This window comes from Macaca fascicularis, chromosome 7, assembly GCF_037993035.2.
Source record: "Macaca fascicularis isolate 582-1 chromosome 7, T2T-MFA8v1.1".
Lineage (NCBI taxonomy): Eukaryota > Metazoa > Chordata > Mammalia > Primates > Cercopithecidae > Macaca > Macaca fascicularis.
Window position 1 is genome coordinate 91,817,412 of NC_088381.1, and position 25,859 is coordinate 91,843,270.

Below are 25,859 nucleotides of genomic sequence, written 5' to 3' on the forward strand. Positions count from 1 at the left end.
GATGCTGGAAAGGAGATGGAGAAAGAGGAACACTTTTACACTGTTGGTGGAAATGTAAATTAGTTCAACCATTGTGGAAGACAGTGTGGCCATTCCTCAAGGATCTAGAACTAGAAATACCATTTGACCCAGCAATCTCATTACTGGGTATATACCCAAAGGATTATAAATCATTCTAATATAAAGATACATGCACATGTATGTTTTCTGCAGCACTGTTCACAATACAAAGACTTGGAACCAACCCAAATGCCCATCAATAATAGACTAGATAAAGAAAATGTGGCACATGTACACCATGGAATACTATGCAGCCATAAAAAAGGATGAGTTCATGTCCTTTGCAGGGACATGGATGAAGCTGGAAACCATCATTCTCAGCAAACTAACACAAAAACAGAAAACCAAACACTGCATGTTCTCACTAATAAGTGGGAGTGGAACAGTGAGAACACATGGAAACAGGGAGGGGAACATCACACAACAGGGCCTGTTGGGCGTATGGGGGGACTAGGGGAGGGATAGCATGAGAAAAAATACTTAATGTAGATGATGGGTTGATGGGTGCAGAAAACCACCATGGCACGTTTATACCTATATAACAAACCTGCAAGTTCTGCACATGTATCTCAGAAATTAAAGTATAATAATTTTAAAAAAGAAAAAAATTTTTTAAAAAGAAATAAAAAAGTGGGGGTTGGAACATGGGAGAAATGAAAGCAATTCGAAGGACAGTATGTATAGTGTCATCTCATTTGTGTAACAATTTTTAGAAGAAAAATGCATGTAAATGTATAGGAAACTTCTGGAAGGATACACAAAGCCAAGAGCTATATGGGAAAAAGGTAAAGGAACCATAAGGAAGAGTTACCTTTCAGTTTTCACGTAACTTTTTATCCCTTTTTAAAATAATGAGCATGTGTTATTTTTATAATTTAATGAATAGATGTGTTGATTTGAAAAACACAATGATCCTGAAAGTTAAAATTCCAATTCAGAGAAAATTGATTTCTATGAAAACTATCAATCCCCCAACGATGCCAGAACAAAGAAATGTAACTATACAACACAGACAGTGATTGAGGTTGTCATCACTCACTCTGATTTCACATACAGAATTTAAAACACCCGACCAGGCGCAGTGGCTTACACCTGTAATACCAGCACTTTGGGAGGCCAAGAAGGAAGATCACTAGGTCGAGATCGAGACGATCCTGGCCAACATGGTGAAACCCCATCTCTGCTAAAAACCCAAAAATTAGCTGGGTGAGGTGGTGTGCACCTGTAGTCCCATCTACTCAGGAGGCTGAGGCAGAAGAATCGCTTGGACCCGAGAGGAACAGGTTGCAGTGAGCCGAGATTGTGCCACTGCACTCCAGCCTGGTGACAGAGCAAGACACCATCTCAAAAAAACAAACAAACAACAACAAAAAAAAAACGAATTTAAAATGCCGCAGTCGTTGGTGGACTGAACAAAAGAATATTAATGCAGGAATAAAGACAAAGATGAGTATATTTGGAAGAAGGGGTTGGGGGCTCCTTGCTTCTAGTGAACAAGAGCCCTGAGTTTCTACAGCCCTTTGTATTTATTGAGTAAAGGAGGTAGGGAGAAACGGGTGGTTGTCAGTCAGCTGCTTGACTTAGTGCAGGCTTGCATGACTGCGTTCTTTGAACAGTAGTCTCCAGATGTTCCAGTAGATAACCTCAAGGAGCACCGCACCAGGGAGTGATTGCCCTCAGCAAACCTCCTGGTGGCAGATGCAGAACTGAGTTGGCCCACATTCTGCATTCATGATAAACAGTTTGCTGTTTGATCATATAGCCTTCAGTGGAATGCTGAGTTGGTCACGACCCTTAGGCCTTTGGCTCCCTTCATTAAAATACCCATTTCACCGGATTAAAAATATTCAATAAAATTTCTAAAAAGCACTTAAAACTTGCCAGCACTTAGTAAGGAAGTGCTCAATAAATAGTTAACACTCTTACTTTCTCTGCTTGGCAGTTGTCCTAACCCCACACCAGCCCTCCCACATTGCCTAATCCTGGCTTGTGTCAGTCATGCATGACTCGACAGTCAATCTAGGACAGCTATTGCAAAATGCAAGACTTAAATTCCACCCCAGGTGAATCCTCTTCTGGACCACAGGCAGCCCTTGAAAAGGATGGGAGTACAGCCTTCAATCATGGAGGCATTTGTTCCTCAAGATAGGCAGATGTTACCACCTCCACACAAGAACAATCCCATTGCCTATTACAGTTCCCATTTCAAGGAGAAACTCCCACATATGCATGTATTTCCCTGAAAGATTTCCTGTTCTCTTTTTTTTTTTTTTTTTTTTTTTTTTTTTGAGATGTTGCCCAGGCTGGAGTGCAGTGGCGTGATCTCGGCTCACTGCAACCTCTGCCTCCCAGGTTCAAGCAATTCTTCTGCCTCAGCCTCCTGAGTAGCTAGGATTACAGTCATGTGCCACCAGGCCCAACTAGCTATTGTATTTTTAGTAGAGACAGGGTTTCACCATGTTGGTCAGGCTGGACTGGAACTCCTGATCACGCCCAGCTAAGTTTTGTATTCTTAGTAAAGACAGGGTTTCACCATGTTGGCCAGGCTGGTCTCAAACTCCAGACGACACCCGGCTAATTTTGGTATTTTCAGTAGAGATGAGGTTTCACCATCATGGCCAGCTGGTCCCGGACTCCTGACCTCAAGTGATGCACTCACCATGGCCTCCTAAAGTGCTGGGATTACAGGCATGAGTCACCATGCCTAGCCCAAGATTTCTCATTCTTATCTCCAATAAGCCAGCTTGATGAGGAGTAGTGCTAGAGATTCCCATACTTCTTGACTTCCTTCTATCCTTTTCTGCTCACAGGCCCCCTCCCTAGTGCTCTCTGCAAAAGAAATAGTGCTGGAGGACAAATAGCATCCCTGCCCACACAAGGAAGGGCCATGTGATGTTCACCAAGCTCCCATGCCACAATTCTCTTTTCCCAGAATCCTTTGCTCTTTGAAGTGTAGTCCCTCACCTTCCTGCAACCCTCTGCCCCTCAGTCAGCCTACCTCTGAAGAGAAGGGGAAGAGAGATCAAACACCCCCGGCAGGCCTGTCCCTTTGAACCAAGCCCTGAGAAGCCCTGCAGCAGTCCTCCTGTGTACCCTCTCCCCAGCCCTACACACAGATGGAGAGCCCTGGGAAGGGTTACCAGGGTGCATTAGCACCAAAGAGTGCAAGAGTGTGAATAGCCTCTGTCAATAATTCATGAGGTCAGACTGAGGAGGACCAGTCAGAGTCAGTTTTCCCTGGACATGGGGAAAATTATACTTAAGCTCTCCTATCTCATCGGGATATGCTGAGTACCAAAGCAGAGTACTGCGGTTGTAACTTCTTGGCTGAGGAAGATACGATAAATCCAGTGCAGGCCTGTTCTATTACTTGCTTGCCATACATCCTCTTTTGAATGTCAAAATCCTTTTTTTTTTTTTGGAGACAGAGTCTCCATCTGTCACTCAGGCTGGAGTGCAGTGGTGTGACCTCACCTCACTGCAAGCTCTGCCACCCAGGTTCATGTCATTCTCCTGCCTCAGTCTCCCGGGTAGCTGGGACTACAGGCGCGTGCCACCATGCCCGGCTAATTTTTTGTATTTTTAGTAAAGACAGCATTTCACCGTGTTAGCCAGGATGGACTGGATCTCCTGACCTCGTGATCTGCCTGCCTTGGCCCCCCAAAGTGCTGGGATTACAGGCGTGAACCACCATGCCCGGCTGAATGTCAAAATCCTTTTTCAGCTGCTCCGCTGACCTACAGATACACTAAATGAATCTTGAGCAAACTAAATGAATCTTGAGCAACCATGAATTCTATTAAAAAGTCATCCCTAGAACTGGATTTTACAAACCAGGACTTTTCCCCGGTAATTATAGGGAAATAAGGCTGCAAAACTGGTGATTTCACCAACAACACATCTCTAAACCTACCCATCTGCTTTCATCATCTTTTCTGAAAGAAAACACTAACACACACACAAAAAAAGGAGCAAACGTATACTCCACAATAAAGGACTGTTAAATAAACTTAGCTTCATGAAACTCACTGTAATGTGTTTCCTTTTCTCATTTTGCCTTACACTAGTGTAAACATTGCCATGGACCAGCACCTGCTTCTCAGTCTGGCCTTTGGAAGCCAGTGGGTTAAACCAATTCAGATGCTTGCATCTGGGTCCGTTGGGGCCTTTCTACAGTGCACCATAAGCCATCCAGATTTATTGATTCTCCCAGAAACCCAGGAGTGAGATAATTTGAGCCCACTTGGCAGAAGTGGAGGCTGAAGTCTTGGACACAGAATTTATAGCTGGCAAGGACTTTATTCACCATCTACTCCATACTGTCAGTAATTTACAGATGAAGAGTCTGACCCAGGGCAGCAATAATAATCACTACATGGTGGCAGTAACTACTATGTGCTTAGTAGCTTACAGTTCATAAAGAGATTTTGCATTTAACAAATATTTATTGAACTAGGATGGAGGGTAAGACCTGGGGACATAGTGGTTAGACTTGAGTGCCCCCAGTTCTCAGCATTTCCACCACTGCTCCAGGGACTCTGCAGCCTCCTCTCTAGCACTTAGCCCCTGTAAAGGAGGAAGTCCCTTTGGAGAGGGATGTGAGATACTGTTTGGTCAATGACCATAGTCTGCCCTCCAGGGCCCGTGAAGATGGAGGAGACCTTGGGCAGAGTGAAGGGCAGTGCCAGGCCTGGTGCTGCTACTCCCTATCACATCTCTCCCAGGCTCCTCCAGCCTCACCTGGTGGACTCTATGAGGACCACAGGCCTCACCTCCATGGGCAGTCTCAAAACATTTGCCCTCCTGTGGGCTGTCACATACATTGACCCAGACTTTCTTGGAGAAGAAATTCTGAAGAAGCAAAAGCAACTCAAAACCCCCACTTCCCGCAGAAGAAAACGTGGGCAAGCAGATGCAAAAAGGCAGCAGCCAAAGTCTGCGCGTTCCTGCGGGGGCCAGGGGAGGGGCGAGCCCTACGGAAAACTTGAACAGAGAGCGCTTTGAACACCCGCCTGCCCGGGAAGGCAAGGGCGGAAAGTAGCTGGCTGCTGGGCGCGGCGGCGGAGGGAGGCGCCCACCGCCACACAGGACTCCCAAGTGGTCGAGGGCGGGGAGGGGGTGGGGAGGGGGCGGGGAGGGGGTCGGGAGGGGGCGAAGGGGTGGGGAGGGGGCGGGGAGGGGGCGGGGAGGGGGAGGAGAGGGGGGGAGGGGGCGGGAAGGGGTGGGGAGGGGGCGGGAAGGGGTGGGGAGGGGGCGGGAAGGGGTGGGGAGGGGGCGGGAAGGGGTGGGGAGGGGAGGGGCGGGGAGGGGGTGGGGAGGGGGGCGTGCCGGGAAGCAGCCCGCCCTTCGTCCTGCCCCTTCGCCCTAATCTTTGTTACCTCCGCTGGAAGGAGTGGAACCCAGACTTGTTGGTCTGAGCCATGCACAAGGCGGGGCTGTGTCCGGGCATGGAAGTCGGTGCGGATGGCCAGCTCCCGGATGACCCGCCGGGATCTGCTCGCGAATAAGGTGGCCCCTGGTAACGGCCTCCACCGACGGGTGAGTGTTCGTGCTGGAGTTTCGGAGGCCCTAGCTGCCTGCAAACAGGCACTGGTCTCTTCTTTGCCTCCAGTGCCCCTGTGCTTAGAACTCACGTGTGGCTGAAGTCTGGCCCTGGAAAAATGTAGTCACGTGATCCGCCTGAACCCCCTCCAAATCCCCAGGCCCTGGGCCCTCCCTTGCTAGCCCTCGTGTCCCTGCTGCCTCTGGCACAACTGTGCCACCTCCGTACAACCCCACCGATCTATTTCCCCTCCTGGGTTCTGGGCTGCCCCAGTCAACCAGCCCCACTTAGCCTCTGGGAAAACCAGAAACTAGAAATCCAAGGAAATCTGGATTTCAAAATCCTATCCCAAGGCCTCCAGCTTTATGAAAATGTACCAGACACTCTATTTGGTCACTGGAAAGTCTCCAGGAACCCCGCCCCCTTACCTAGATGGGACACAAGAGCCATGTGTCAAGATTTTTGTTTAGGTGGGTACACCTGGGCCTACCTTGCCCAGGCTGTTTCTCACCCACCACTCTTCTCTATCCTGGTTCTCATTTCTACGGGACTTTGCTAGATACCAGCTCTCCACAAAGCTAAAATACAAAAGTAGGTAAAATGCTAATGACTGACAAGTGCAGAATGTGTAACTCTTCCTCCCAAGGCAATATTTACATTTCTGACCGGAGACCATCTTTTCACATGCACCCCAAAAAATAACTAAAGATAGAATTTTGAGAATGTTGTAGACTAGTAAGAAAGAAACCTGGGGGCAGGGCTGTTCTGAGTGAGACCCTCAAATCACGGAAGTGGCAGCTGCACACCCAGCTCATTTCTCACCTCTCAGTCCCAACAGGGGATGAAGCCTGTCACCCGTGGTGGGAACTGTAGAAAGTGATGTAAGTTCTTGGGAACTGAGGCTGCGGTTCCAGATCATAATAAAAATAAGTAAATGAGCGCCAAAAAGGCCGTGCCATCAAGCCTGTTTTACACAGAGTAGAGACACGTGGAGGTCATATAGGGAGAGAGCCTGAATTCAAACCCAGGCAGTCTAACTTCACAGCGCATGCTTCGACCTCTTCCCCTGCACAGGCCTTGGCAGTCTTTGTCTCTTTCTACCCTCAGGATCGGCTTTGCCATCGCCCGGCGTCTGGCCCAGGACGGGGCCCACGTGGTTGTCAACAGCTGGAAGCAGCAGAATGTGGACCAGGCAGTGGCCACGCTGCTGGGGGAGGGGCTGATGAGAATGGGCTGCCTTGGAAAGATAGAGGCCATGGGCCTCTATATCCTTTTTTCTATTTTTATTTTTTTACTTTTTTTCTTTTTTTGAGACAGAGTTTCACTCTTGTTGCCTAGGCTGGAGTGCAGTGGCACCATCTCGGCTCACTGCAACCTCGGCGTCCAGGTTCAAGCAATCCTCATGCCTCAGCCTCCCAAGTAGCTGGGATTACAGGTGCCCGCCACCATGCCCAGCTAATTTTTGTATTTTAGTAGAGACGGGGTTTCACCATGTTGGCCAGGCTGATCTTGAACTCCTGACCTCAGGTGACCCACACCTTGGGCCTCCCAGAGTGCTGGGATTACAGGTGTGACCCACCATGCCCAGCCATAGCTTCTTAAAAGGATATATTAAGGATGTTAAAAGGATATGGCCTCTTGAAAGGATATGTTTACCCATTCTTGTAGGAAATAAGAAGCCATGTGAGGTTTTGAGGAAGAGAAAGATGGTTATTAAGAGAGATAATATGGCTCTGGTAGGAAGGATATACAGAGAAAACACTGAATCCAGGGCATCAGTGAGGAAGCTGTTGCTGTCATCCAGGTTTAGAGCAGTGGTGGTGGGACTGGAACAGATGTGCCCAAGAGACATTTAGTGGGAACGAACCAAGATTTTCCAACCACATGTCAAAAAGTGGGAAACACGAGCGAAGTCAAAAATGACTCTCAGGTAGTTTGTGTGACCATTGTCAGAGAGGAGAATGATAGAATACTTGTCAGCTATTTGAAATGTCTTCTGCCAATTGCCACATGTTACCCTGCAATGAGAAAAGCCACTGCCCTGAGAATGGTCACTACCCAGTGGCCTCCTCATCTGCACCACAAAGCTTCTAAGTGTGTGGTAAGCGGAAACCAGATTAGCTGCCTATCTGCTTGATTATATTTTTTCTTAAAAATGTATAACTATCAGAACACAGAGCAAACAGCTCCTAACCGTTTTAGTGTAGTGATCACACAATTTAGAACAAGACTGAGAAGACACCTTTTTTTTTTTTTTTTTTCCCCAGAGACAGAGCCTCACTGTTTCCCTGGCTGGAGTGCAGTAGTATGATCATAGCTCACTGTAACCTCCAACTCTTGAGCTCATGCAATCCTACCACCTCAGCCTCCCAAGTGGCTAAGACTATAGGCATGCACCACCACACCAGTTCATTTTTTAAATTTTCTGTAGAGTTGGAGCTTTATTGCCCAGGCTGGTTTTGAACTCCTGGCCTCTAGCAATCCACCCCACTGGGCCTACCAAACTGCTAGGATTATAGGTGTGAGCCACCACACCCAGCCTCATTCTTCTTTTATGGTTTCCTATCTCTGTTCAATCAAAACCCAGCCTCCTCCCGTCTCTGTGCTGACAGACCTAGAAGGAGAGGGGCATGGGGTATACAGCGGAGTAGAAAATGTCTCCAGGTGATTCTAGAGCAATCCACTGTCTTCTCCCAGCTCAAACACACGTGTACTCGGCACAGCGCACATCACTTAACTTACTCTGCACCTCCCTAGTAACAAGTCCATTGGTGAGAATTATACAGAGCCAAGGCAGGTGACTGTGCTTTATGCCAGGATACCAAAATTTAAAGGGTGCAGGAAAGTATTAACACTGGTTTCAAAAGATTATGTGACTATAAATTTTATTAGATTTACATGTTGACAGCCCAGGCATACGTTCAACCGCATAAAAACAATTGAACTTAGCACCTAGTTAACAAGAATAAGTAGTTAAAACGGGAAGCTAGCAGATGGTGTACATTGTTAATAACACTCCTCTGTGTGCCAGATCTGAAGCACAAAGTTGACCAAGGGCCCATGTACTGCTACTTGTTCAAGGCATTAAAATTGCCAGTTCTGAGCAAATGCAAAGTCTGGTTTCAGGGTCGCTTTGTACTGAAAACTCTTGTTGGCAGATTCTGCTTGGCCATTCATTACTCTAGCACACACCTCACTACCTACTTATACCTTATTAAGGAGGTGAGATGTTGCCTTTCTTGACTTTCTCAGTTTAGATGTCAGTTTCTCCCTTAAATCTTTCATGCCTCCAGGTCAAAAGAGAGAGAGAGAGACAGAGAAAATGACATTATAACCAAATATGGAATTGCTTTAAATTCAGGCTGGTATCTTCTCCCATCATGGCTCTCCTGGGCAGTCAGTTTCCTAATGACCCCAACTCACTTTCAGAGGGCTCTTATGAATTAGCAGTGTGCTACAGAATGGGAGACTGACCTCAGTTCTTCCACCACTAACTAGCTTTGTGCCCTGAACAAATCACTTCACCCCTCCCAAACACAGAATAAGCAGGCCTCCTGTTCTTAGCTAGCCCCAGTGTGTCACTACTGAACTATATGGTCTTGAGAAAATTCCCTGAACCTGTTTCATCATCTCCACCTTACATTGGAATAGATGATCTCAAAGACCCCTCCAGTGGTAAGTTTCTACAGCTCTATTTAAGCCGATTTTTCCATTCAGGTAAGTGTGGACAGATTGACTTTGAGATAAGGGTAATTTATTCAAGGTGAACTGGACAGTAAGCACTTGGAGAAATGTGGGTGGAACTCACTGTGAAAGGAAGAGGAGGGGTCCGGAAATAGATTTGGAGGTGAGACTTGAAATCATGAGAATGAAGGAGCGTCCCAAAGGGAGAGTGTAAAGAAGAGAGCAAAGGCTCAGAGACAGCCTTAGAAGAATAGAAGGTGGGAAGAAAAGACTGCAAAATAAATAAGGCCAACTTCCTGGTGGCTCGCACCTGTAACATTTTGGGAGGCCAAGGCAGGTGGATGGCTTGAGCTCAGGAGATCGAGGCCAGCCTGGGCAACACAGCAAGACCCTGTCTCTAAAAAAAATACATAACTTGGCCGGGTGTGGTGGCATGCACTTGTAGTTTCAGGTACTTGGGGACTTAGACAGGATGATGGCTTGAACTCAGTAGGTCAAGGCTGCAGTAAGCTAAGATCATGCCACTGCACTCCAGCCTGGGTAACAGAACAAGACTCCATCTAAAAAAAGAAAGAAGCCAACCTTAAATGCTTAGCAGCAGATCTTAGGGTAGTTTTGAAGAAAAGATGTTTTTAAAAAGAGAAGTTATTTTGATGATAGTTCCTAAGAAGGAAGGTTTTGTCGTCATTGTTTTTGTTGTCATTTTTAATATAAAGAAAAAGTCTGTGTGGCCCAGGCTTCTCTCAAACTCCTCAACTCAAGTGATTCTCCCACCTTGGCCTCCCAAAGTGTCGTGATTCCTGGCGTGAGCCACCGCGCCTGGCTCAGAAGGAAGTTTTTATCAACATGGATAAATGCACCTCCCTTACTTACTGCAACCCTGGTCCAGACCTCACCCCTCTCTTTAGGCTGTGAAGCTTCATGGCGGTATCGATATCCTAGTCTCCAATGCTGCTGTCAGCCCTGTCTTTGGAAGCCTAATGGATATCACCAAGGAGGTGTGGGACAAGGTGAGAGGGGATTAAAGCAGCAGGGGGCGGGCCTCAGAACACATTCAGCACAAACTCTGTCTGCTTTTAGAATGCGTTTGTCAAGGGCAGTGTAAATGTGAGGACTCTTTGCCACATGCCACACACCTGGAATGCACCTGGTAAATGGGTGGGGGCAGCTTCCTCTGTCCCTGCCCTTCTGGTTCGCTTCTGCTGCTCCTACTACTGTCTGCTTCCATCTGCTCTTCACTATCCGCCGTCTACTCCCCTCCCCAGACTTCCTCCCCGGCATGCTCTTCTGCCTTGTTGATTTCCAACAGAGATGTGGCAGCTAATATGCTAAAAACTACAATGCTTAAACTTACACACCCACCTGTCCCCCTTTCAGCTGCCAAAAAGGAATCATGTTTCATTAGTTGGGAAATATTAAAAGCTGCTAGTTAAGTAAAATACTAATTCTGGTTAAATGACCAGTGTCCACTTTATAACATACATCCTTTAAAAAAATAAAAATAAAAACCTATATCATTTTTTTCTTAACTGCAGTGTCAAGACAATCTGAGACCCGGATGTCTAAATTCAAGTGGCAGAATATTGGGTTTTATGTGAAAATATATAATTACATTATATTCATAATATATTTCACAGCCATTCTTTAATTATAGAGCTTTAATTAAAATATTTGTCCTTGTTTATTAAGGTTAATACTCCCACATGATTTGGAAATGCTAATTTTTTATGATTTCCCATGGTTTTGCTTTTTACTCTGATGTTGTATTAGTTTGTTCTGCGTTGCTATAAAGGAATACCTGACCTGGGCAATTTATAAAAGAAAAGAGTTTCGTTTTGGCTTAGGGTTCTGCAGACTGTAGAAGAAGCATGGTGGTGCCAGTATCTGCTTCTGATGAGGCCTCAGGAAGCTTACAATCACGGCAGGAGGCAAAAGAGAGCAGGCGTGTTACATGGCAAGAGAAGAAGTAAGAGAGATACCAGGCTCTTTTAAACAACTAGTTCTGGCATGAACTAATAGAGTGAGAACTCATTGCCACAGGGAGGGCACCAAGACATTCATAAGGGATCCACCCCCATGATCCAAACACCTCACACCAGGTCCCACCTTGAACACTGGTGATCACATTTCAACATGAGATTTAGAGGGCACAAACATAACTATATCAGATGTCATCAAAAATTCCTCAACACTAGTTTGAGGATGTGAAAATACTATGATTTATTTACTAGTGTTTCATACACATAAACACCAAAGTGCCAAAATGTTCTCCAATGAGCTACTTTTTGATTCTGATAGTCTTTTTCCTTCTTTCTTTTTCTTTCCTCTTTTTTTTTTTTTTTTTTTTTTTTTCCTCACTGTGTCACTGAGGCTGGAGTGCTGTGGTGTGATCTCAGCTCACTGCAACCTCTGTCTCCCAGGTTCAAGCAATTCTTGTACCTCAGCCTGCCAAGTACCTGGGACTATAGGCATGTGCCACCACGTGTGGCTAATGTTTTGCATTTTTAGTAGAGACAGGGTTTCACTGTGTTGCCCAGGCTGGTCTCAAATTCCTGACCTCAACTGATCTGCCCCACTCGGCCTCCCAAAGTGCTGGGATTATAGGCGTGAGCAACTGCAGCCAGACAGATTCTGATAGTCTTTAAAATAGAGGAACATCATTCATGAACAGTCTGAATAGAGACCATATGAAAGTCAGTTTTAAACTAAGTACAGGCACACCTCGGAGATATTGTGGGTCTGGTTCCAGGCCACCACGATAAATTCAATATTATAGTAAAGTAAGTCACATGAATATTTTGATTTCCCAGTGCATATAAAAGTTATGTTTACAGTATAATGGTCATCTAATAATAGTCTATAAAATGAGCAATAGCATTATGTCTTTAAAAGCATATACATATCTTCATTTTAAAATACCTTATTACTAAAAAATGCTAACAATCATCTGAGACTTTAGAAGCTATAATCTTTTTGCTGGTGGAGGGTCTTGTCTCCACATTGATGGTGGCTGACTTAGGGTGGTGTTGCTGAAGGCTGGGGTGGCTGTGGCAATTTCTTCAAATAAGCCAGCAGTGAAGTTTGCCACATCAGTTGATTCTTCCTTTCACAAACGATTTCTCTGTAGCATGCAATGCTGTTTCATAGCATTTACCCACAGTAGAACTTCTTTCAAACTTGGAGTCAATCCTATCAAACTCTGCTACTGCTTAATCAACTAAGTTCATATAATATTCTAAATCCCGTGTTGTGATTTCAACAATGTTCATGGCATCTTCACCAGAAATAGATTCCATCCCAAGAAACCACTTTCTTTGCCTATCCATAAGAAGCAACTCCTCAGCTGTTTACATTTTGTCATGAGATTGCAGCAATTCAGTCCCATCTTCAGGCTCCACTTCTAGTTCTCTTGCTATTTCCACCACATCTGCAGTTCCTTCCTGTGATGCAGTCTTGAACCCCTTCACGTCATCCATGAGGGTTGGAATCAACTTCTTCCAGACTCCTGTTAATGTAGATATTTTGACCTCCTCCCATGAATCACAAATATTCTTAATGGCATCTAGAATGGTGAATCCTTTTCAGAAGGTTTTCAGTTAACTTTGCCAAGATCCATCAGAGGAGTCACTATCTATGGCAGCTATAGACTTACAAAATGTACGTCTTAAATAATAAGTCTTGCAAGTCAGAATTACCCCCGATCCATGGGCTGCAGAATGGATGTTGTGTTAACAGGCATGAAAACAACATTAATCTCCTTGCACATCTCCATCAGAGCTTTTGACTGACCAGGTGCACTGTCAAGGAGCAGTAATAGTTTGAAAGGAATATTTTTTTCTGAGCAGTAGCTATCAACAGTGAGCTTTAAATGTTCAGTTAACCATGCTATAAACAGATGTGCTGTTATTCAGGCTTTGTTTTCCATTTATAGAGCATGGGCAGAGTAGATTTAGTATAAATCTTGAGAGCCATAGAATTTTCAGAATGGTAAATGAGCATTGGCTTCAACTTAAAGTCACTGGCTGCATTAGACCCTAACAAGAGAATAAGCCTGTCCTTTGAAGTTTTGAAGCCAGGCGTTGACTTCTCCTCTCTAGCTATTAAAGCCCTACATGGCATCTTCTTCCACTAGAAGGTTGTTTCATCTACATGGAAAATCTGTTGTTTGGTGTAGCCGCCTTCATCACTGATCTTAGCTAGATCTTCTGGATAACTTGCTGCAGCTTCTACATCAGCACTTGCTGCTTCACCTTGCAATTTTATGTTACAGAGATGGCTTCTTAAACCTCATGAACCAACCTCTGCTAGCTTCCAACTTTTCTTCTGGAGCTTCCTCACCTCTCTCAGCCTTCAAAGAATTAAAAAGTTAGGGCTTTTTTCTGATTAGGCTTTGGCTTAAGGGAATGTTGTGGCTAGTTTGATCTTCTATCCAGAACACTAGAACTTTCCCTCTATATTAACAATAAAGCTGTTTTGCTTTCTTATCATTTATGTATTCACAGAAGTAGCACTTTTAATTTCCTTCAAGAATTTTTCCTTTGCACTCACAATTTGGCTAACTGGTGCACATGGCCTAGCTTTCAGCCTGCCTCAGCTTTCAACATGCCTTCCTCACTAAGCTCAATTATTTCTAGCCTTTGATTTAAAGTGCAAGATGTGTGACTCTTCCTTTCACTTGAACACTTAGAGGCCATTATATGGTTATTAACTGGTCTAATTTCAATATAAATGTGTCTCAGGGAATATGGAGGCCCATAGAGAGGGAGAAAGATGGGAGAAGGGCAGAGCAATCAGAACGTACAACATTTATCGATTAAGTTCACCTTTTCTGGGTGTGGTTTGTGGTACCCCAAAACAATTATAATAAAAACATGAAAGATCACTGATCACAGATCACCATAACAGATATGATAATAATGAAAAAGTCTGAAATATTCCAAGAATTATCAAAATGTGACCCAGAGACAAAGTGAGCACATGCCGTTGGAAAAATGGCTCCAATTAATGCAGGGTTGCCATGAACCTTCAATTTGTAAAACACACAGTATCTGCAAAGCATAATAAAATAAGGTGTGACTGTACCTTTCCTTTTAGTTTATATATTTTTTTAAATATCACAGCACATCAAATCCAAACATAATGGCTGATCCTTCATTAACCTCTGGATTTAAAAGAAAAAAACACACACATTTGGGGGACGATTGAGACCAATATATTAGATAAAATTATCATCAGTGACAAACTTCTTGGGTGTGATGATGGATTATGGTTGTGTAAAAGAACATCCTTACTCTTGGGAAATGTATGCTAACTATTTAGGGATAGAGCACTGTAATATCTGCAACTGCGTTTACTTATTTTAATTAATTAATTAATTAATTTTTTTGAGATGGAGCCTTGCTCTATTACTCAGGCTGTAGTGCAGTGGTGCTATCTCGGCTCACTGCAACCTCCACCTCCTGGGTTCAAGCTATTCAGCTGTCTCATCCTCCGGAGTAGCGGGGACTACAGGCACATGCTACCATGTCTGGCTAATTTTTGAATCTTTAGTACAGACAATATTTGCCATTTTGCCCAGGCTGATCTTGAACTCCTGGCCTTAAAGTGATCCACCCACCTTGGCCTCCCAAAGTGCTAGGATTACAGGCATGAGACACCACTCCCACCTCTGAGTTTCTTCTTTTTAATTTACATTTTTTTATTTTTGTTCTTAGTAATTTTTCATTTTATTACATAAAATCAGAAAACTTGCAACTGAGTTGCAATGGTTCATTTAAAAAACTGTACAGAAATACAGAGAGGACAAATAGGACAAAATGTGAACAACTGGTGAATCTAAGTGAAGGATCTCCAGATATTCGTTGTACTTCTATTTCCAATTTTTCTGTAAGACTGAAATATTTTAATATAAGCAGTTGTCTAGAACAATGTAAACAGGGGTCATGCATTTGTTTTAGATTATGGATGTCGGGATTCTGATTGTACCTTGTCTCCCAGCTTCCCCAGAAGGTACCTCCTCATGATCCCACTTTCTAATCAGGTCTAGCCAGGCAGTCCATCCTAGAGGGCCAAGAGCATCTCACTCCCTAAGCACAGAAGCCAGAGAAGTGCTAGAACAACCCCAGGAATCCAAGGTCAGGCCACATTTTCCCTAAGAAGCATGGCGCACTTTAAGACAGGTCCAGGAGGCTGACAATTGCAGGCTCTCCCTACTTTGAAGAAACGCAGAAAACGCAGCTCAAATCCAAAGGAGCCCTGAGGATTTAGGCCCCTTCTGGGCCACATCATACTTGGCTGGTGACGAAACAAGATGAACCAGGCTCCATTTTTTCTCACCTGAACCTAATGTATCATTATCTAGCTGAGCAGCTGGTGAGAGCTACTTCTCCCTGAACCTCAGTTTCTTCATGTGCAAGATGCAGGTATATCATCCTAAGATCTTCGTCAGCTCTGACAAACATCCTAGGAACCCACTCTAACTCCTCATTGCCATGCCTCCTCCAGTGCTCTTCACTCATGCTGTTTCCCCTTCTTCTCTTGGCTTCAGACTCTGGACATTAATGTGAAGGCCCCAGCCCTGATGACAAAGGCAGTGGTGCCAGAAATGGAGAAACGAGGGTACAGAGAGTGAGAGAGAGCCTGGGTGAGATGGGACCCCACACGGGCTGAGGGCAGTGGTCCACGCTGGGAAGACCGTCAGCTCTCTTCTTTTTCCAGAGGCGGCTCAGTGGTGATCGTGGCCTCCATAGCAGCCTTCAGTCCATCTCCTGTAAGAACCCTTTGGTCTGCCCCTTCCATCCCATCCTCCACTCCATATCTTTCCACCCCTCATGTTACCCAAAGAAGTTTGTGTCCCCTTTTAGAATCACACCACCAAGTCCCTGCCCACAAAATAGATGCCTTGCCTCCACAAACCATAATCTAGGGGAGGTTTAGCCACAAGACAGTTTCCTAACTGTGCCCCTCCCTTACAGGAGATCCCTATTGAGCACTGTCTTTTGTGTCTAATAATGAGAATGAAGAATGACCTGGAAACTATGAGTCTAACCCATTGTTTTCTCTCTCCAGGGCCTCAGTCCTTACAGTGTCAGTAAAACAGCCTTACTGGGCCTCACCAAGACCCTGGCCATAGAACTGGCCCCAAGGAACATTAGGGTGAACTGCCTAGCACCTGGACTTATCAAGACCAGCTTCAGCAGGATGGTGAGGAAGGGGAGCTCTGCATCCCACTGGAACCCCTTGAAAGGCATCCATCTTCTTGGACAGGGAAGCCCAGTACCTGATTCCTGAACTCTCAACCACTCCGTTCTCCTTCCTTGGGCTTTTCCATATTCCCTCTCTGTACCAACTGCCCTTTCCAAGCCAGACTCCTATCAAACCTTTCCTGAGGTATAGGGTGGAGACTGAGGTATTCAGACTCTACTCACACTGTTTCCTCTCTCCTTACATGGATGAGAATTGGAGAGATGCAGCAAAATGCATCACTAGAACCTGAAACAAATGAAACACATGACGGCAGTGGGGAGAGCTGGGAGCTAGAAAAAAAAATAGGAAGTGAAAGAGGGAAGTCTGTCCATCCTTACTCTCTTGCCATGAGGATGGGCAGTTTCTTCCCTTTCTGTTCCTCACTTTCCTCCTCTTAAACCTTCTTCCTGCAGCTCTGCAAGGACAAGGAAAAAGAGGAAAGAATGAAAGAAATCCTGCAGATAAGAAGGTAAAACTGTCATGGGGTCAAGGGCCCTAAGAGGCATGAAGATGGAAAGGTCTGGTCCCTAGCAGCCCACAGTCCACTGTCTCAGTCCCACAGATAACACAGGCAGGCTCTCCTCTGCCTCACAGACCACAAATTCATAACACTATCACTGCAGTGGCCTGAGCAAGAAGTCAGCTTCCCTTTCAAAAGGTAAACCCAGAGACATCGGGGTTTCAGCAGTGCAGAGCTCTGGGAGAAGTCCTGAGTTAAGAGACAAGTATAGATTCCTGAAAAAGTTGCAAGCTGAATCTGTACAAATGGAATCACTTTAAACACACCATTTACTGTCACACAGACTCCCTGATACTTTAGTGTGTGCACATGTGAAACCATTTTTTTGAAGTATGAAATAATTGCTCACCATTTTACCTATATAACTTTGGATTTTGGTGTCCTAAGCTCTCTAAAAAAAAAACAGTGTGTTTCTATAGTATTTGAATATTATGGGTAATGGTTTTTTGCGAGTACAGTATGCTTCTACTAAATTATAACAGCATATCCTCATGGTAACACTTTTTGATAGATGGAAAGCTTGTACACTGATCCCGAAAAGTCATCTGATAATTCTTGATTAAGCAAATTTCATTCCCTGTGTCCCAGGTGAATGGGCCAGACCTGTTTGATTTTTACTCCCTTCCTTTCTTCCCCTATTCCCCAGGTTAGGTGAGCCAGAGGATTGTGCTGGCATTGTGTCTTTCCTGCGCTCTGAAGATGCCAGCTACATCACTGGGGAGACAGTGGTGGTGGGTGGAGGAACCCCGTCCCGCCTTTGACGACCCTGCGACAGCCCACGGGGCAGAGTTGGGCTTTAGCTCCTGGTGCTGTTCCTGCATTCATCCACTGGCCTTTCCCACCTCTCCTCACCTTACTGTTCACCTCATAAAATCAGTTCTGCTCTGTGAAAAGATGCAGCTTTCCCTGCAGTCAAGGTGGCGTTTCACTCGGGATTCCTGCTGTTGCTGTGGCCTTGGGTAAAGGCCTCCCCTGAGAACACAGGACAGGCCTGCTGACAAGGCTGAGTCTACCTTGGCAAAGACCAACAGATATTTTTTGCCCTGGCCACTGGAGAATTTGATGGGTGATGGGAGAGAAAGAACCTGGAGTGGAGGGAGCAGAGTTGCAAATTAACAACTTGTAATTTAGGGGCAAATAAAATGCAGATGACTGCAGGGCTTTGAATCGAATCCACGTGTTCATTTCTCAGTGTGGGGTGCTTAGCTGAGCAGAGAGCAGAAGTCTGGCCAGGCTGGATCTCTGGATCCCCCAGCCCTCCTCCCTGTCTCCAGGACCTGAGCATGATGTTCAGGGATGGAGGTGTCCGCAGAGTTGCCAACTGGAAGGAAGGTGGCACAGGAACTCCCAGGACGCCACGGAGATCCCCGAGGCAGGGCCAGCCGGGCGAGAGTGGGGAAGGATGAACTCTAACACCTCCCTTCCCCTTGCCTCCCAGATCAGGCCACCTCCCCTCCCGGCAGTTCCCTCCCGAGTCAGCAAGGACAAGCTGGACGGGTCCTGAGCCGGTGGGGAATAGAGAAACGCCCTGCAAGGTACCCAGGTAGACAAACAAAAGAAATGGGTTCTGCCCACGGCCCGAGTATTGAGTAGACGGAAAGTGGGGACGCTGTATCCGCCCCAAGACACTTACACTAGGCGACGCACGCTGGGCCTCTGACGCCGGAGCTGGCGAGAGATGTCGGCGCCAGCGCGTGGGGTCTCAGCAGGCTAGGCAGCGCGGCCCGCATGCTCAGTCGGGCAGCTCTCTGGGCGGGCGTGGGAGCTGGAGCTCCAAGGCCCGGGGTGGGAGCGCTCACGCAACCGACCCTGTCTGGAGCGGGCTCGCCTCTGCTGCAGCGCTCAGCGCCCGGGATTTACTGAAGCCGAGTCTAGCATGTGCCACGGCTCCCCAGCGGTGGGGATGTGGGATGTGGCGGGGGCTCCTCTGCAGCAGCCTCAGCAGCGGCGGTCGCCATGGCCAAGCCTACCTTGGAGCTCACCCGAGAGTTGTAAGGTAGGGGACTGCCCCGGTTTATGGGACGCCCAGTCGGGCAGCATCCCAAACCCAGCGCGTTCTTCCCGGCGGTGCACCCCAGCCCAGTGCCTCACACCCCGCCACCCCATGCATCCAGGCTCTAAGGCAGCCCCTGCATCCCAGTCCCGGCATCGCTGTCCCTGGAGCATCCTCCGCTGGAGCTAGATCTTGACCGGTAAGGGGGAGAGGGCGGCGGGGAAACTGCATCACATAATGGGGCGGGTGGGGGGAGGGGCCTCCTCCATTGCTGAGGCTTGAGTAGGCGTTTCTATGATCACAGTGTAAACAAAGTGGCAAGGAAGCTCTAACTGGGCGGAGCCCACCGCAGCTCAGCAAGGCCTACCGCTTCTCTAGATTCCACCTCTGGGGACAGGGCATATCTGAACAAAAGGCAGCAGACAGCTCCTGCAGACTTCAGTGTCCCTGCCTGACAGCTCTAAAGACAGCAGTGGCTCTCCCAGCAGGAGGTTGGAGCTCCAATAACAGACAGACTACTCCCTCAAGTAGGCCCATGACTCTCGTGTAGCTTGACTGAAAAACACTGCCCAGTAGGGGTGGAGAGACACCTCATACAGGTGGGTGTGAATAAGGAGTGTAGAGAAGAGCTTAAATAACCTGATGGAGCTGAAAACCACAGTAGGAGAACTTCGCAAAGGATACACAAGCTTCAATAGCCGATTCAGTCAAGTGGAAGAAAGGATATCAGTGATTGAAGATAAAATTAATGAAATAAAGCAAGAAGATAAGATTAGAGACAAAGAGAGGAAAAAAACATTCAAATTCAGGAAATACAGAGAACACCACAAAGATATTCCTTGAGAAGAGCAACCCCAAGCACATAATTGTCAGATTCACCAAGGTTAAGGGCAGCCAGAGAAAAAGGTTGGGTTACCAACAAAGGGAAGCCCATCAGACTAACAGCAGATCTCTCAGCAGAAACTCTACAAGCCAGAAGACAGTCGGGACCAATATTCAACATTCTGAAAGAAAGGATTTTTCAAACTAGAATTTCATATCCAGCCAAACTAAGCTTCATAAGTGAAGGAGAAATAAAATCCTTTACAGACAAGCAGATGCTGAGAGATTTTACCACCACCAGGCGTGCCTTACAAGAGCTCCTGAAGGAAGCACTACACATGGAAAGGAACAACCGGTACCAGCCACTGCAAAAACATACCAAATTGTAAAGACCATCAACGCTGTGAAAAAACTGCATCAATTAATGGGCAAAATAGCCAGCTAACATCATAACGACAGGATCAAATTCACACACAACAATATTAACCTTAAATGTAAATGGGATAGATGCTCCATTTAAAAGACACGGACTGGCAAATTGGATAAAGAATCAAGACCCATCAGTGTGCTGTATTCAGGAGACCCGTCTCACATGCAGACACAAATAGGCTCAAAATGAAGGGATGGAGGAAGACCTACCAAACAAATGGAAAGCAAAAAAAAAAAAAAAAAAAAAAAAAACAGGGGTTGCAATCCTGGTCTCTGATAAAACAGACTTTAAACCAACAAAGATAAAAAGAGACAAGGTCATCACATAATGGTAAAGGGATCAATTCAACAAGAAGAGCTAACCTAAATATATATGCACCCAATACAAGAGCACCCAGATTCATAAAGCAAGTTCTTAGACACCTACAAAGAGGCTTAGACTCCCATACAATAGTAATGGGAGACAGTAACACCCCATTGTTAATATTAGACAGAAAACATGACAGAAAATTAATAAGGATATCCAGCTCTAGACCAAGTAGGCCTAATACACATCTACAGAACTCTCCACCCCAAATCAACAGAATATACATTCTTCTCAGCACCACATCGCACTCATTCTAAAATTGACCACATAATTGGAAGTAAAACACTCCTCACCAAATGTCAAAGAACAGAAATCACAGCAAACTGTCGCTCAGACCACAGTGCAATCAAATTAGAACTCAAGATTAAGAAACTCACTCAAAACTGCACAACTGCATGGAAACTGAACAACCTGCTCCAGAATGACTACTGGGTAAATAACAAAATGAAGACAGAAATAAAGATGGTCTTTGAAACCAATGAGAACAAAGACACAATGTACCAGAATCTCTGGGACACATTTAAAACAGTGTGTAGAGGGAAGTTTATAGCACTAAATACCCACAGGAGAAAGCAGGAAAGATCTAAAATCAACACCCTAACATCACAATTAAAAGAACTAGAGAAGCAAGAGCAAACAAATTCAAAAGCTAGCAGAAGACAAGAAATATAATTATGATCAGAGCAGAGCTGAAGAAGATAGAGACATAAAAAAAAGAACCTTCAAAGAATCAGGAACCCAGGAGCTGGATTTTTTAAAAGATCAACAAACTAGACCACTAGCAAGACTAATAAGGAAGAAAAGAGAGAAGAATCAAATAGACACAATAAAAAATGATAAAGAGAATATCACCACCGATCACAGAGAAATACACACTACCCTCAGAGAATACTATAAACACCTCTATGCAAATAATCTAGAAAACCTAAAAGAAACAGATAAATTCTTGGACATGTACACCTTCCCAAGACTAAATCAGGAAGAAGATGAATCGCTGAATAGACCAATAACATGTTCTGAAATTGAGGCAATGATTAATAGCCTACCAAACAAAAGAAGTCCAGGACAGGTGGATTCACAGCCGAATTCTACCAGAGGTACAAAGAGGAACTGGTACCATTCCTTCTGAAACTATTCCAATCAATAGAAAAAGAAGGAATCCTCCGTAACTCATTTTATAATGCCAGAATCATCCTGATATCAAAGTCTGGCAGAAACACAACAAAAAAAGAAAATTTTAGGCCAATATCCCTGATGAACATCAATGCAAAAATCCTCAAAAAAATACTGGCAAACCAAATCCAGCAGCACATCAAAAAGTTTGTCTGCCACGATCAAGTTGGCTTCATTCCTGGGATGCAAGGCTGGTTCAACATAAGCAGATCAATAAACATAATCCATCACATAAACAGAACCAATGACAAAACCCACATGATTATCTCAATAGATGCAGAAAGGCCTTTGACAAAATTAAACACCCCTACATGCTAAAAGCTCTCAATAAACTTGGTATTCATGGAATGTAATTCAAAATAATAAGAGCTATTTATGACAAACCCACAGTCAATATCATACTGCATGGGCAAAAACTGGAAGCATTCCCTTTGAAAACCGGTACAAGACAAGGATGACCTCTCTCATCACTCCTATTCAACACAGTATTGGAAGTTCTGGCCAGGACAGTCAGGGAAGAGGAAGAAATAAAGGGTATTCAATCAGGAAAAGAGGAAGTCAAATTGTTTCTGTCTGCAGATGAATTGATGGTATATTTAGAAACCCCATCATCTCAGCCCAAAATCTCCTTAAGCTGATGAGCAACTTCAGCAAAGTCTCAGGATACAAAATCAATGTGCAAAAATCACAAGCATTCCTACACACCAATAATAGAGAGTCAAATCATGAGTGAACTCCCATTCACAACTGCTTCAAAGAGAATAAAATACCTAGAAATCCAGCTTACATGGGACGTGAAGGACCTCTTCAAGGAGAACTACAAACCGCTGCTCAAGGAAACAAGTGAGGACACAAACAAATGGAAGAATATTCCATACTCATGGATAGGAAGAATCAATATCGTGAAAATGACCATATTGCCCAAAGTAAATTATAGACTCAATGCTATTCCCATCAAAATACCACTGACTTTCTTCACAGAATTGGAAAAACACTACTTTAAATTTCATATGGAACCAAAAAAGAGCCCACACTGCCAAGACAATCCTAAGAAAAAGAACAAAGCTGGAGGCATCACACTACCTGACTTCAAACTATACTGCAAGGCTACAGTGACCAAAACAGCATAGTACTGGTACCAAAACAGATATCTAGACCAATGGAACTGAACAGAGGCCTCAGAAATAATACTACACATCTTCAACCATCTGATCTTTGACAAACCTGACAGAAAGAAGCAATGGGGAAAGGATTCCCTATTTAATAAATGGTGCTGGAAAAACTGGCTAGCCATATGTAGAAAGCTGAAACTGGATGTCTTCCTTACACCTTATACTAAAATTAACTCGAGATGGATTAAAGACTTAAATGTAAGACCTAAAACCATAAAAACCCTAGAATAAAACCTAGACAATACCATTCAGGACATAGGCGTGGGCAAAGACTTCACGACAAAAGCACCAAAAGTAATGGCAACAAAAGTCAAAGTAGACAAATGGGATCTACCTAAACTAAAGAGCTTCTGCACAGCAAAAGAAACTATCATCAGAGTGAAAAGGCCGCCTACAGAATGGGAGAAAATTCTTGCAATCTATCCATCTGACGAAGAGCTAATATTCAGAATCTACAAAGAACTTAAACAAATTTACAAGAAAAATAAAACAAATAACCACATCAAAAAGTGGATAAAACGTATGAACAGACACTTCTCAAAAGAAGATATTTATGCAGTCAACAGACATATGAATAAATGCTCATCATCACTGGTCATCAGAGAAATGCAAAGCAAAACCACAATGAGATACCATTTCATGACACTTAAAATGGCAACATTAAAAAGTCAGGAAACAACAGATGCTAGAGAGGATGTTGGAGAAACAGGAATGCTTTTACACTGTTGGTAGGAGTGTAAATTAGTTCAACCATTGTGAAAGACCGTGTGGCCATTCTGCAAGAATCTAGAACCAGAAATACCAATTGATCCAGCAACCCCATTACTGGATATATACCCAAAGGATTATAAATCATTCTACTATAAAGACACATGCACACATATGTTTATTGCAGCACTGTTCACAATAGCAAAAACTTGGAACCAACCCAAATGCCCATCAGTGATAGACTGGATAAAGAAAATGTGGCACATATACGCCATGGAATATTATGCAGCCATAAAAAAGGGTGAGTTAATGTCCTCTGCAGGAACATGGATGAAGCTGGAAATCATCATTCTCAGCAAAATATCACAAGGACAGAAAACCAAACCCTGCATGTTCTCACTCATAAGTGGGAGCGGAACAAGGAGAACACATGGAAACAGGGAGGAGATCATCACACACCTGGGTCTGTTGGGGGATGGGGGGCTGGGGGAGGGATAGCATTAGGAGAAATGCCTAATGTAAATGAGGAGTTGATGGGTCCAACAAACCAACATGATACATGTATACCCTATGTAACAAACCTGCACATTGTGCACATGTGCCCTAGAACATAAAGTATAATAATTTTAAAAAATCTAGATAGAGCAATATCTCACAAAATTAATAATCCATTCCATTTAAATAGACAGACTACATCAGTCAGTCTCTGGCACCTACAGATCCATTCACGGTTTTGTTTTCTGGGTTCTTTTTTAAGTATATAATTTGCCTACATTTAAAATTTAAATATTTCCGATTACCACCCAGATTTCTAGCTTCTGTTTAAAAACCCCAAGGGCTGGCAATGCTGAGCCAGCATTCTCAATGACAAACATGAGTGGAACTGGGTGTACCTCAGATCTGCAAGTTGTGGTTCTGCAAGTTGGCCACTGCGACCTAAGGTGTGTTACCATTTATCACTGAGCTTAAGCCACCACCAAAGTTTAAGCCATTCTGTATACTATGCATAACAGCAGGTAAATTCACTTTAGGGGGAAAAATTCATCAAAACTGCTTAAATCTGTGAAAATAAATAAAATTTAAAAGCTGTGGGAACCCCAAAAATCACTTTAAGCCTTGAGACGTGACTGTGAGCTGAGTCACATATGGTTATAACTTCTGTTCTCAAATTATAGATTAACTAGCTTTCTTATTTTTCTTCTACTGTACAAAGACTAGAGAGAATTAAATAACATCATGGAAAAAAACCTCTGGCCTTCTTAATTAATGACCCTTGTTATAGATTAATTTCCCATTGTTGTCCTGCTTTGCTTAGACCAGATGACAAAATCCCACAATTATTACACCCTCTAAAAAACATATTAAATATATCCTTCCCAAAAAGAAACACTGCCTATAAGGATCAAATGGCTGTAACTATATGCCAACCTTGTACAAATACTGTTATAATTTTGCTAAACACTCCTCTCTCTCTGGATATATAATTGAAACCTTAACTTCTCTACTTCAGAATGCTGACTGCATTCCTTTGGAGTTGATGTTTCCAGATGGTCCATCCTCACACTTTGCACTTGAATAAAGGCTCCTTAACTTCAATTCTGACCCTTTTATTACTTTCAGTTGACAAATCTTTTTTAAGGTAATTTGACCATCATAGCTATCAATTTAAAATATTTGACCCAGCATACAAATGTATTTGTACCAAACACACAAAAACATACATTCATCCAAGGTTGTTCACCATAGTATTATTTGAAATAGCAAAACACTGGAAGCTACTTAAAAATCCATCAGTAGGAGACTAGCTAAATAAATTATGGAATAGCCACACAATAGAATACTGTACAGCTATTTTATAAAAGAAGAAAGAGAATAAAGTAGGTCTATTATGTACCACCCATTCACCAAGAATGTATTTTAAAAAATAAAAAGAGTTACTGACAAGATGACCAAACAGGAACAGTTCCGGTCTGCAGCTCCCACCGAGATCAACGCAGAAGGCGTGTGATTTCTGCATTTCCAACTGAGGTATCTGGCTTATCTCATTGGGACTGGTGAGACAGTGGGTGCAGCCATGAAGAGCCAGCTGAATCAGGGTGGGCATCACCTCACTCAGGAAGCACAAGGGGTCAAAGAAACCCTCC

The 25,859-nt window shown here is 44.3% G+C and overlaps 1 protein-coding gene and 2 long non-coding RNA genes across 3 annotated transcripts in view; 1 reads left to right on the forward strand and 2 right to left on the reverse strand.

Annotated features, from left to right (window-relative positions):
- LOC141407267 (uncharacterized) overlaps positions 1-25,859 on the reverse strand; it is a 40,738-nt gene that overhangs the window by 9,957 nt on the left and 4,922 nt on the right. The gene's annotated exons all lie outside the window — the stretch shown is intronic.
- Positions 5,434-18,220, forward strand: LOC102133331 (dehydrogenase/reductase SDR family member 4-like 2). Its single transcript, XM_065547487.2, is given in 8 exon segments — positions 5,434-5,598; positions 10,195-10,296; positions 15,834-15,904; positions 16,004-16,055; positions 16,355-16,453; positions 16,455-16,489; positions 16,945-17,000; positions 17,698-18,220. Coding segments are annotated over 7 exon segments (468 nt in total). The 5' UTR covers positions 5,434-5,523; the 3' UTR covers positions 16,979-17,000; positions 17,698-18,220.
- Positions 15,272-18,737, reverse strand: LOC141407268 (uncharacterized). Its single transcript, XR_012415649.1, has 3 exons — positions 18,685-18,737; positions 16,870-16,946; positions 15,272-16,777 (listed from the first exon to the last, which is right to left on the reverse strand). It is a non-coding gene; the product is annotated as an uncharacterized lncRNA (long non-coding RNA).